Source organism: Oncorhynchus clarkii, chromosome 5, assembly GCF_045791955.1.
Source record: "Oncorhynchus clarkii lewisi isolate Uvic-CL-2024 chromosome 5, UVic_Ocla_1.0, whole genome shotgun sequence".
Taxonomy (NCBI): domain Eukaryota; kingdom Metazoa; phylum Chordata; class Actinopteri; order Salmoniformes; family Salmonidae; genus Oncorhynchus; species Oncorhynchus clarkii.
In genome coordinates, this window is record NC_092151.1 from 23072715 (window position 1) to 23085737 (window position 13023).

The 13023-nt window shown below is 41.1% G+C and overlaps 1 protein-coding gene across 1 annotated transcript in view; it reads right to left on the minus strand.

The window, feature by feature from the left end:
* Window positions 1–1322: 1322 nt before the first annotated feature.
* Window positions 1323–13023, minus strand: part of LOC139409658 (uncharacterized) — a 28521-nt gene continuing 16820 nt past the window's right edge. The window contains exons 5-10 of the mRNA XM_071155076.1: window positions 9858–11799; window positions 9653–9709; window positions 9234–9438; window positions 6036–6169; window positions 5850–5921; window positions 1323–1749 (exon numbers count right to left, since the gene is read on the minus strand). Of these exons, the coding sequence (XP_071011177.1) occupies window positions 1479–1749; window positions 5850–5921; window positions 6036–6169; window positions 9234–9438; window positions 9653–9709; window positions 9858–11799 (2681 nt within the window). The 3' untranslated portion in view covers window positions 1323–1478. The remainder of the gene's footprint in view (window positions 1750–5849; window positions 5922–6035; window positions 6170–9233; window positions 9439–9652; window positions 9710–9857; window positions 11800–13023) is intronic.

Genomic DNA, 13023 nt, shown 5'->3' on the forward strand with positions numbered 1-13023 from the left:
TTTCCATAGGTACTGAGTTCTTTGCAGTGAGCCAAGGGACTTAAACCTTGAGGCCTTTCAACCCAAAATGGCCCCGTAGTACGACTGTGTAGCTAGGTCAGGGAAAGGCAAACTTTTTGGCTTCAGGGCCACATCAGGATTTCGAAATTCAATGGAGGGCCGCACAGATTTTTTGGGGACGGAGGACGGGTTTGTTCAAATCAATTTGCGGCCCAGAAAAACTTCAGTTATTTGGAAATATATAGGCCCATTATAATTTCTACATACCATCTAGATTTAAATGACCAAGAGTGGCCTTGAGTATTTTATCTAACCCAAAATAATAATTTTTACTTTAAACTTGTATTACTCAAACATCCCGTGGGCCAGATTGTATGGGCTCATAGTTTGTCCAGTCCTGATCTAGGTCCTCAACACTGAAGTAGAGATAATATACCATCTATAGGAAAATAACATTTTCACATATGTATCAAATTGTGTTCGCACATCAGATGGACCGGATGATGCACATCAGGTGAAAAAGACTGTTAATCATGGACTTTTCCTTTTCTTTACAAATACTGCAAAATATATGTATTGTTTCACTATGATTCAGGATGGGAAATCCTCATCATCTAGATCCCAGTCGGGTTATCAGGGAGATGTACTGAACTGATGCCCCCACATGTAGCATCTTTCCCAACAATGCATGAGGAGGTAGAGAGACATGGGGCACCAATCCAGTTGGTCAGTTACTGCCATTCCTAAGGCCAGGCTAGCAGTGAGGCTGTCATCAGGGGAGTAAAGCTGCAAATATACCATTGACTCTGTCAGAAACGGTTGTGTCCTCACAAGGTCCCGTTCAAAACAACAATTTAATGAATGAGTTGATGAGAAATCTGAATGAGGTAAGAGGGAAAGTGCTCAGGTATGGGTTGTCAAACTTGTCTTCCATGTGTTCACAATGCGAATGTTCCATGTGTGTGTACGAACGCACACATCCAAGTATGAGCACCCACAATTCTGTTATCACAGGTTCAATTATAGTTCCTAAGAACAAAGTAGTAATTGTTCAACCACTATTCATTATCTATCATAAAAATCCTGTCTTTTCTGGATTGAGAAAAGGCACACATTAAGTCCATTTTTTCTAGCACTTCAAAGTCTGCCAGTTCTAAAACAAATCATCTGAATGGGCATTTCAGCGGCCCCGAAGTAGAAAAACCTAACACGATCATAGAAATCTCTTAACATGCTCTAATTATTAAAATCCAGTTTCATAAGCCCAATCAATTTACAAAACAAGCTGTCCAAAAACTGAGAATGATGAACCGTATGCAATGCATGTGTGTAGCATGTCACAAATGATAACTTGTTCACTCTATAATATGCTACTTTGACCCGATGGGCTTGGGTCAAAAGTAGAGCACTATGATGAATAGGGTACCATTTGTGAGAGTTTGTATTTGGATGTGAAATAGGGGGTATTGTGGGACTGCTCAGTCCTCCAGGCCTTGGCGGGTGAAGAAGTCTTCCAGCTCGCTCAGCCTCTCGATGAGCATGACATCCAGGTCGGCATCGTCAGGCCTCCCCCGCCGACTACGCCCCCTGGGGCCCTTTACGCGCAGGGGAGCCATGTTGGCCCGGACTTTGCGTTTGCGCGGCAATGTGAAGTCGGGGAAGTCCAGTACACGCTTCCTCTTCTGGTGGCCAATGCAGACCAGAGATCCGTTCTTCTCCTTGGGCTCCTCGAAGATGGTCTCCAGGCTCCTGGTATGGGAAAACAATGACAAACCATATACTAGACAATATGATAAACCATATACTAAACCATAATACTAGACAATATGATAAACCATAATACTAGACAATATGATAAACCATAATACTAGACAATATGATAAACCATAATACTAGACAATATGATAAACCATAATACTAGACAATATGATAAACCATAATACTAGACAATATGATAAACCATAATACTAGACAATATACTAAACCATAATACTAGACAATATGATAAACCATAATACTAGACAATATGATAAACCATAATACTAGACAATATGATAAACCATAATACTAGACAATATGATAAACCATATAATAGACAATATGATAAACCATATACTAAACCATAATACTAGACAATATGATAAACCATATACTAAACCATAATAGTAGAAAATATGATAAACCATATACTAAACCATAATACTAGACAATATGATAAACCATATACTAAACCATATACTAGACAATATGATAAACCATATACTAAACCATATACTAGACAATATGATAAACCATATACTAGACAATATGATAAACCATAATACTAGACAATATGATAAACCATAATACTAGACAATGATAAACCATAATACTAGACAATATGATAAACCATAATACTAGACAATATGATAAACCATAATACTAGACAATATGATAAACCATAATACTAGACAATATACTAAACCATAATACTAGACAATATGATAAACCATAATACTAGACAATATGATAAACCATAATACTAGACAATATGATAAACCATATAATAGACAATATGATAAACCATATACTAAACCATAATACTAGACAATATGATAAACCATATACTAAACCATAATACTAGACAATATGATAAACCATATACTAAACCATATACTAGACAATATGATAAACCATATACTAAACCATATACTAGACAATATGATAAACCATAATACTAGACAATATGATAAACCAAATACTAGACAATATGATAAACCATATACTAGACAATATGATAAACCATATACTAGACAATATGATAAACCATATACTAGACAATATGATAAACCATATACTAGACAATATGATAAACCATATACTAGACAATATGATAAACCATATACTAGACAATATGATAAACCATATACTAGACAATATGATAAACCATATACTAGACAATATGATAAACCATATACTAGACAATATGATAAACCATATACTAGACAATATGATAAACCATATACTAGTGCTGAGTGAAGTGCTTTTTTGAGGTCGGTCCAGTTTCGATTATTAAAAAATAAATTACTGTTTTCGATTCCTGTTATTTAAAAAAAAAAAAAACATTAAATGCACTATGCATTATATGTGTCGAATGCTTTAACACAGAATAAAACAATTAATAAAAGTCCCATGATGGTAGTGACTGCCCATTACTGCTTATCACTTAAATCAGAATATATTGACATTACTTAAAAAAAAAAAAATCAGTTGTGTATTACATTTGTTTTAGTTATTATTTCATTATAAGCCATCTCTATAGAGCTGCTGTCTGACAAAATCACTATTTTAGAAGTTCTTCAAAGTAAATAAGGCATTCTGGTATGACTGCTGAATACAAACTATCAATCACTAAGATCAAGTATTTTCAGGTAGAGATACCTCACAACTGCTCCCCTCATGATGACCCATTTTTCTGTCTCTTTTACATAACATGCGTAAAAGCTACACAGACCGAACAAGTAGGTGCATAATGGATTATGGTCATTGTAGTTAATTACCATGTTTTCTGCGCTAAACTACAAGCTCACAAAAAAAAGACCGAAATGGAATTCAAAGAACAACCAACATTAGTCAATAAGTTGTTTAAAAAATTTAAATAACAGAAATGTCAGTTAACTGCTAAGCAATACCACGCACTAAACAAAATGGTAAACCATATGATGAACAATATTAAAGCGGAAATTACACTGAGATCAAGATTTTTCCACATTAAAATGTATACCAAACAAAAACCATTGAAATCAAAGTTTAATAAACCATTCAACTACAGTGCCTTGCGAAAGTATTCGGCCCCCTTGAACTTTGCTACCTTTTGCCACATTTCAGGCTTCAAACATAAAGATATAAAACTGTATTTTTTTGTGAAGAATCAACAACAAGTGGGACACAATCATGAAGTGGAACGACATTTATTGGATATTTCAAACTTTTTTAACAAATCAAAAACTGAAAAATTGGGCGTGCAAAATTATTCAGCCCCTTTACTTTCAGTGCAGCAAACTCTCTCCAGAAGTTCAGTGAGGATCTCTGAATGATCCAATGTTGACCTAAATGACTAATGATGATAAATACAATCCACCTGTGTGTAATCAAGTCTCCGTATAAATGCACCTGCACTGTGATAGTCTCAGAGGTCCGTTAAAAGCGCAGAGAGCATAATGAAGAACAAGGAACACACCAGGCAGGTCCGAGATACTGTTGTGAAGAAGTTTAAAGCCGGATTTGGATACAAAAAGATTTCCCAAGCTTTAAACATCCCAAGGAGCACTGTGCAAGCAATAATATTGAAATGGAAGGAGTATCAGACCACTGCAAATCTACCAAGACCTGGCCGTCCCTCTAAACTTTCAGCTCATACAAGGAGAAGACTGATCAGAGATGCAGCCAAGAGGCCCATGATCACTCTGGATGAACTGCAGAGATCTACAGCTGAGGTGGGAGACTCTGTCCATAGGACAACAATCAGTCGTATATTGCACAAATCTGGCCTTTATGGAAGTGGCAAGAAAGCCATTTCTTAAAGATATCCATAAAAAGTGTAGTTTAAAGTTTGCCACAAGCCACCTGGGAGACACACCAAACATGTGGAAGAAGGTGTTCTGGTCAGATGAAACCAAAATTGAACTTTTTGGCAACAATGCAAGACGTTATGTTTGGCGTAAAAGCAACACAGCTGAACACACCATCCCCACTGTCAAACATGGTGGTGGCAGCATCATGGTTTGGGCCTGCTTTTCTTCAGCAGGGACAGGGAAGATGGTTAAAATTGATGGGAAGATGGATGGAGCCAAATACAGGACCATTCTGGAAGAAAACCTGATGGAGTCTGCAAAAGACCTGAGACTGGGACGGAGATTTGTCTTCCAACAAGACAATGATCCAAAACATAAAGCAAAATCTACAATGGAATGGTTCAAAAATAAACATATCCAGGTGTTAGAATGGCCAAGTCAAAGTCCAGACCTGAATCCAATCGAGAATCTGTGGAAAGAACTGAAAACTGCTGTTCACAAATGCTCTCCATCCAACCTCACTGAGCTCGAGCTGTTTTGCAAGGAGGAATGGGAAAACATTTCAGTCTCTCGATGTGCAAAACTGATAGACATATACCCCAAGCGACTTACAGCTGTAATCGCAGCAAAAGGTGACGCTACAAAGTATTAACTTAAGGGGGCTGAATAATTTTGCACGCCCAATTTTTCAGTTTTTGATTTGTTAAAAAAGTTTGAAATATCCAATAAATGTCGTTCCACTTCATGATTGTGTCCCACTTGTTGTTGATTCTTCACGAAAAAATACAGTTTTATATCTTTATGTTTGAAGCTTGAAATGTGGCAAAAGGTCACAAAGTTCAAGGGGGCCGAATACTTTCGCAAGGCACTGTATGTACAAGGACTACTTTTAACAATTTCCCCAGAAAATGTTACAAAAACACATTTACAGGAAGAACTGTGCAGATACAAAGTTTGGTAACAGAATAAAACTCAGGGAAATTTTACAGTAACTGTTACCAAACTTTGTATCTGCACAGTTTTTACAGTTAATGTTTTTTTATTTACTGTATAAATTGTTCAAAGTAGTCATTGTGCATAGAGGTGTATGGTTTGTTAAACTTTGAAATCAATGGTTTTTGTTTGGCATACATTTTAAAGTGAAAAATCTGAGCCTCAGCGTAATTCTGTTAACTTGGAATTGCCTATGCCTATTTTAATAGCCTATTGACTAACAACAAGCGGTCTCAATATACTGTCAATTGTCATTCTCCAACTTGAGGTACAGTTTGAATAATAAAAATGATGATGGCTGACCTGTTGGGAGTGGGTGATTTGTAATTCTTGTTGGTGTAAATCTCCTCCAAGCTGAACTCCTTCTTCTTCAGTCTGATGGGATGTACGCAAAAAACCATGTAAAACACAGTTGGCACTCTGTGTGATCACATGAGCTGTGGTATTTCAATAATCCCATTGTTTTGTTAGTTACTGAGTTTAACTTACCTCTTTGGTTTGGGCAGGCCCATGGGAGTGAGGTTGTTGTCTGGTTTGGGAACAGTCTTCCGAATGCGGATCTGGGATACCCTCTTGGAGCGCTGGCATGGCTGGGTTCCCACACTCGCATCATACAGACCACCCTACAGAACAAAATAAAGAAAAAGTGAGCAAGATCAGAACCAGAAAATAATTGTATTTTAATAATATAGCAAAGAAGTCACAAGGGAGCGGTACAACTAGCTGGATTGCAAGAGTTTGTGTTCAGACAATGGAAGAGGTGCTTCCTTGAAAAAGACTGCAGAGACTGCAACTAAGAATTAGCTAAATTGCTCAAATCTGGGTGGAACGTTCGTTGTGTATGATCCCTATAAATTGTAAGGATTGAGAGCCACACCTACAGGTAACTGCCAAAATAAAGGAAACACTTGAGTAAATGGATACAAAGTATATTGAAAGCAGGTGCTTCCACACAAGTGTGGTTCCTGAGTTAAGTAATCAACAACAAATTCTGTGCGGGCCATTATTTTGGCCCCCATAGGTTGACAATGCCCCCATCCACAGGGCACGAGTGGTCATTGAATGGTTTGATGAGAATGAAAACGATGATAACCATATGCATTGGCTGTCTCAGTCAGCAGATTTCAACCCAAATTAACACTTATGGGAGATTCTGGAGTGGCGCCTGAGACAGTGTTTTCCACCACCATCAACAAAACACCAAATTCTGGAAATTATTGTGGAAGAATGGTGTCTAGGGATGTGCATCTCTTCTTTCATATGCATCTATATACATGGGCTCCAATAGCAAACATTTTCATTTGGAACAATTTGGTTTGATTAGGGGAATGAATTTATGTGATTTGGATCAATTCAATACAATTACATGCATTCTTTTGCATAAACACATTCATTTTCCATTTATATCTGCTGCTGATGGGAGCTCAGGAGCTGGGCCTCTGAGCTGGATCTGTCTGAGCTTTGGATTTCTTCTCTAAGCTGAGTGGCCCTCAGTGTGTGTGTGTGTGTTCCTCAATGTAAATGGTGTGTGTGTGTGTGTAGGTACCTGAGCTGAACCATAGGGCAGCTCCGGTACCTATGCTTTTTGTCCCCCTACTTTTTTTTAAATCGGAAAACCACCAATTTGTCATTTTTGCAGATAAAATGTTGAGTTGACACAATGACAATACTAATCTTTAGAAATTAGAATGGCATTTAGCCAATTAGTATACTGCAGCTTTGGATTTTACCCAGTCTCAATAGCAAATGGTTTAGACCGATTGGAATTTTAAGGAGAGTTTTTCACTCCAACCAATTAATGTGACCATGCACAGCTCCAAAAAAGTATTGCTGTCATTTATAAAATTACCCTGTTCATGTAACAATGACCAAATACACTGACCGTTTAAAGCAAAAACTACCAAAACGATTTCTTATAGTGAACCTAAACAACTAAATCAAATCTGAATGATTGAAAACCCCAATCAGCTGTTGGATGGGAGTTGCATCCACTCCGGTAGGCTACACAACTCCGGTAAAACACAATTGGTAACATTTAGTTGAGTTACAATTAGTTGAGACAATTACATTAATTGTTCTATATAACTAGGCAAGTCAGTTAAGAACAAATTCTTATTTACAATGATGGCCTACACCGGCCAAACCTGAATGACGCTGGGCCAATTGTGCGCCGCCCTATGGGGCTCCCAATCACAGTCGGTTGTGATACAGCCTGGATTTGAACCAGACGCCTCTAGCACTGAGACGCAGTACCTTATACCGCTACATATATCATTAAAAATTGCAAACATTTCTCCCCACCTTATGACAAAATGTGTAGAACTGCAGGAAATTGGCTGTAAAACAGCTAATTTTCCTATCCGCCCCATGGCAAAATGAGTAGAATTGCAGCAAACTTGCTTTAAAACTTAAAACGTAAATGTTTTTTTCTAGGGCTGCACGATTTGGACAAAATATATCATTGCGATTTTTGGGCCAGATATTACAATTTCTATTATGAATTGCAACAAGTGGGTGAAAACTTGGTAATTCCATCAGACATGGTTAAAACAACTGTCTGGGTAGAGAACATCACTTCTAACATGAGATCATGTGAATTAACACTGTGCTAACTGAACACAAAACCAAATGAAACTCATCTTTCCCAACATTGTTATAGGCTACATATGATAAAAGATGGGATTATAATGCCTACATATTAACAAGCCAAAATATATTATTGATTCATTCATGAATAACATTATGAGTTCCTATTTCCCAATACGAGTTCTTAATTAAGTTAATTATTTATTCAAGCAGCCATGGGCTGCAGATGGAATATGAATCTAATGATTGTGTAATTATGTATAAATAGGCTGAAACATTATTATAAGTCAAAGTGCCTTTAAAAAATTGAAACACGTAGCCTACTGATTGCAAGGTGCAGTCTGTGTCCAAAACATTGGCGTCTGTTCCAGTCATTCAATGTGACATGTTTAAACTCCTCCCTTAATTTTGATATACAGTGTTGGGATGGTGATTTGGGAGAAATATGTATACTTCTTATCCAGCTTGTTAATCATCTTCTTGAAGCCATCTTTGCTGACTGTGTAAATAGGAACCATGTCTTTGGCTCTCTGATAGCCTCGGACTTCTATGCGGGGTGTTTTTTTGTAGGGTGTTACACTTGAAAACGCATCATCAACCAATGCATGTTTCACGTAGGCGGCTGGTTGTGGCTGAGGGGCTTTGCTGCTGTCGGGTGCTTTTTTTACTATTCAATCATCATAAAGTAGTGGATGGTTATTCTTCAAATTATTAAATCAATTGTCGAGACAACTCAGACAGTTTGAGGTTTGCATGTACCGAAATACTGCCATAGCACTGAAGATGCGCCCTTCTTGGCACCAAATTGACATTCTTGTTAGCACTAGCAGCACCGGACACACTGAGGTAAAGCCACAGTTGCTAAACCTCATACTGTACTGTCTTTGGTGAAGCCCTTTCTCTCCTCACCAGCATCTAAATGTGCGCTCTAACCAGGGATGCTTGTGATTGGCCAGCATGTGCATGCCATGCAGAGTGTGAGAGACACCCGCAAGCAAATGCGGCCCCTCGTGAGTGTGGCCCCCACACCCATCAAAGTTGCCCATCCCTGTCTAGTCAAAGTCCATTCTAAGACAAAGTTACTGTACATGCCAGGCTCACCTCTCTGGTTGGGCTGCGGCCATGCAGACCAGGGTATTTGACGTTGGCACTGGCGATGGCAAAGCTGGGCACAGGCTCGGGCTGGTTATCCAGACGCATGGTCTTGGGGCTGTGGCTATGACTGGTCTTGGGGCTGGAAAGGGCCCGCTCTGGGGGGAGTCTGACCCAACGTCGCCTTGTCGGTGAGAAGGTGAGAGACGTACTGCTGGGCAGAAAACAGAATGGAGACACATAGTTCGTGATGATATTCAATAATAGGCATAGGTTGTGCATCACTTATACATGCTGTTTATCCTTTGAGATGCCACTGACAACAGCAGTAACAGATGTAATGTAGCCAGCCCATATTCGTTTGCCAATCAATTATTACATTGCATTTCATGGACATTCAATAGTGCCATGTCTAGACATCTGCTCACCTTGCTGTGCTAGACATTCTGACAGAGGTAGCTTCTTGACTGCACGATTGAGCATAACTGCAATTACAAACCAACAAGCAAGCAAACAAGAAATCAGCAGAATATCTTCAAATGTTTACTATAATAAGTAAATATTTATTCTCTCTATTAACATATTGCTTATGAAAACGGCTCTTAGCACATGAAAATGCCTATCAATACTGACCTGTGGTCATTGTCCAGGCCAGGAGGGCCTGTGTAGTCCTTGAGGGGAGGATACATGTACTTCTTCTGTGACTCTATAATCTGACACATCACCGTCTCCACCGCTGTGGCCGACAACCTCATGAGGGGCATGGGGCACTTGTGTCTGAACCAGTGGCGGAAGGAGGCGGGGGAGGATGCAGCCAGCACGGTGCTCAGACCCGCCTTGGAGAACTTGGAGAAGCCCATCTGGCTGAAGAGGGACATGGGGAACTGGCCTGTGGCATGGAAGAGGCCGTGCTGCAGGGTAGAAGAGTCTCTGTCCAGGGCCTTGCTGCTACAGCATAAAGAGGAGAAGGTCTGGGCTAGGGGCCCTAGCTGCAGGGGGGACAGAGGCAAGACTGGGCTGCCCAGAATCACCAGGGGCTGCCAGTGGTGCTGCGACGTCTCCTCCTCCAGCTCCGGGAGAGACATGGCTAGAGCACCACTAGTGCTGCGAACGCCTTTCAGGGGCCTCTTCTTACAGGAGGACCGGTCCTTATTCCAGTGGTTCTTGAGCTTGGAGTTGAAGACGCACGGGATGTTCCCCCTTCTACTTTGACCACCATCCGGGGGTGAGGGGAGCTCCGGGGATGGGCTGGAAGGTACAAGCTGGCTGGCTGTGTCCGACAGCTGGAGTAGGAGGGCCTGGCCTTGGGGGTGGATGGATCTAACACCAACCATGAGAGATTTAGAAGAGCCATTTCGGGGAGAGGAGAGCTTGGAGGCTACGGAGGAGTCTAGAGAGGGGCTGGAAGAGTGGAAGTGCAGGAAGGATCGATCCGTGGCTTGTTTGCCCTTCTGAGGGTCCACGTAGCCAGACATGGGTGGGGAGGACAGAGGGGACCAGGAAGAGGGTGCAAAGACTGAACCTGATAGTGATGATGCTCCATCTGGAGACTTCAGCTGGGTGTGGGACAATGGATTGTGTTGCTGATGAGGTATTGTAAAGTTTAGAGTCTGCTTGTGTTGTTGACTCTGCTGCCTCTCCTCGGCTGCCTCCCTGCCCACACCAACCTGTGGTTGGTCCTGTATCTGAGCGGAGAAGCTACTCTTGACGGACTTAGTGGCGGAAGAGTTAAACTCATCGACCGAGTGTGCCTTCGCTTCCCTCTTGTTCCGCCTCTTCCTCTCAGGCTTCTGGTCTTTCTCTGCCTCTTTGGAGAACTGAGTGTAGGCCGTGTGGTCAGTGCGAGGTGGGCTGGTGATCCTAAGTTGGATGTTAGTTGAAGCAGGAGCTATTCTTCCCGTGTGCTCAGGCCTAGATGACCTTACAACTTCAACGGAATGTGGCGACAGAGAGAAAGCTCCTATAGGGCTCAACTGTACCCCCTCAGGAAATGCAGCCATAGTCCTACCCTTACCCGTAAGTGGACACTTATGGACCTCAGTGCTTTTGGACAGGCCTTGGGATTCAGTGGGGAAGTGTACATGAGGAGAGAGTGGATGGGTCTCTATACTCTCTCTCCTGTTCCCAGATTGTGCCTTCTGAGAAGGGGATGGAAGGGGCACTTCCTGGCTGTCACTAGACTCTGTGTCTGCCAGGGCAGAATTGACCAACCAGTTAAGAGCGTCCCGCCCCTTCTCGGCCGCCAGCTCCATGTCCAGATCTTCAAAGTCCGACACAGGGGAGTAGTTCCCTTGTTTGCACCCCTCAGTGACCGACTTAGAGGGAGCTTTTCCCATGGAGGATACGGACCGGCCTGACGCTGTTCTTTTCATTTTCCCACCTAACCCCTCTTTGTGGTCACGGCTCGGGGCCGGACTGTGGTTGGGTGAAAATGTCGTCGTCATCATCCATTGACATCCAGTGACACTCCCCTTGTCTAAGTCTGCTCCTGAGGAGCCCATATTGCGCAAAGGGTTAGGACTGTGTGGTAACAACTTGGTGAAGTCCTCTTCTTTCAGCACTATTGGTTCCTTTCCTGTACAACACAAGAAACATTACTTACCAACAAAATAATCTTCAATCAAGTAGTTAAACACTGGCAGCCCGCGGCCCCCATGTTTGGCGTCACTCAGAAATGTCCTTGTTTTTGAAAGAAAAGCATATGTTTTGTCCATTAAAAACACAGTGCAGACAGTCATTTACAACAAACAATTATAGCTGGAAACAGTGATTTTTATGGAATACCTACAGAGGCCCATTATCAGCAACCATCACTCCAGTTTTTCAATGGCATGTTGTGTTAGCTAATCCAAGTTTATCATTTTAAAAGGCCAATTGATCATTAGAAACCCGATTTGCAATTATGTTAGTACAGCTGAAAACTGATTAAAGAAGCAATAAAACTGGCCTTCTTTAGACTAGTTGAGTGTCTAGAGCATCAGCATTTGTGGGTCTGACTACAGGCTCAAAATGGCCAGAAACAAAGACCTTTCTTCTGAAATTGACAGCTTCATTAAATAGTACCCGCAAAACACACGTCTCAACAGCAACAGTGAAGAGGCGACTCCGGGATGCTGGCCTTCTAGGCAGAGTTGCAAAGAAAAAGCCATATCTCAAACTGGCCAATAAAAAGAAAAGATTAAGACGGGCAAAAGAACAGACACTGGATAGAGGAACTCTGCCTAGAAGGCCAGCATCCCAGAGTCGCCTCTTCACTGTTGACATTGAGACGGGTGTTTTGCGGGTATTACTTAATGAAGGTTCCAGTTGAGGACTTGTGAGGCGTCTGTTTCTCAAACTAGACACCTAATGTACTGGTCATCTTGCTCAGTTGTGCACCAGGACCTCCCATTAATCTTTCTATTCTGGTTAGAGCCTGTTTGCGCTGTTCTGTGAAGGGAGGAGTACACAGCGTTGTACGAGATCTTCAGTTTCTTGGCAATTTCTCGCATGGAATAGCCTTCATTTCTCAGAACAAGAACAGACTGACGAGTTTCAGAAGAAAGTTCTTTGTTTCTGGACATTTTGAGCCTGTAATCGAACCCACAAATGCTGATGCTCCAGATACTCAACTAGTCTAAAGGAGGCCAGTTTTAGTGCTTTTTTAAAAATCTGCACAACAGTTTTAAGCTGTGCTAACAATCTCAAAAGGGTTTTCTGATGATCAATTAGCCTTTTAAAATGATAAACTTGGATTACCTAACACAACGTGCCATTGGAACACAGGAGTGATGGTGGCTGATAAAGGCTATGTAGATAT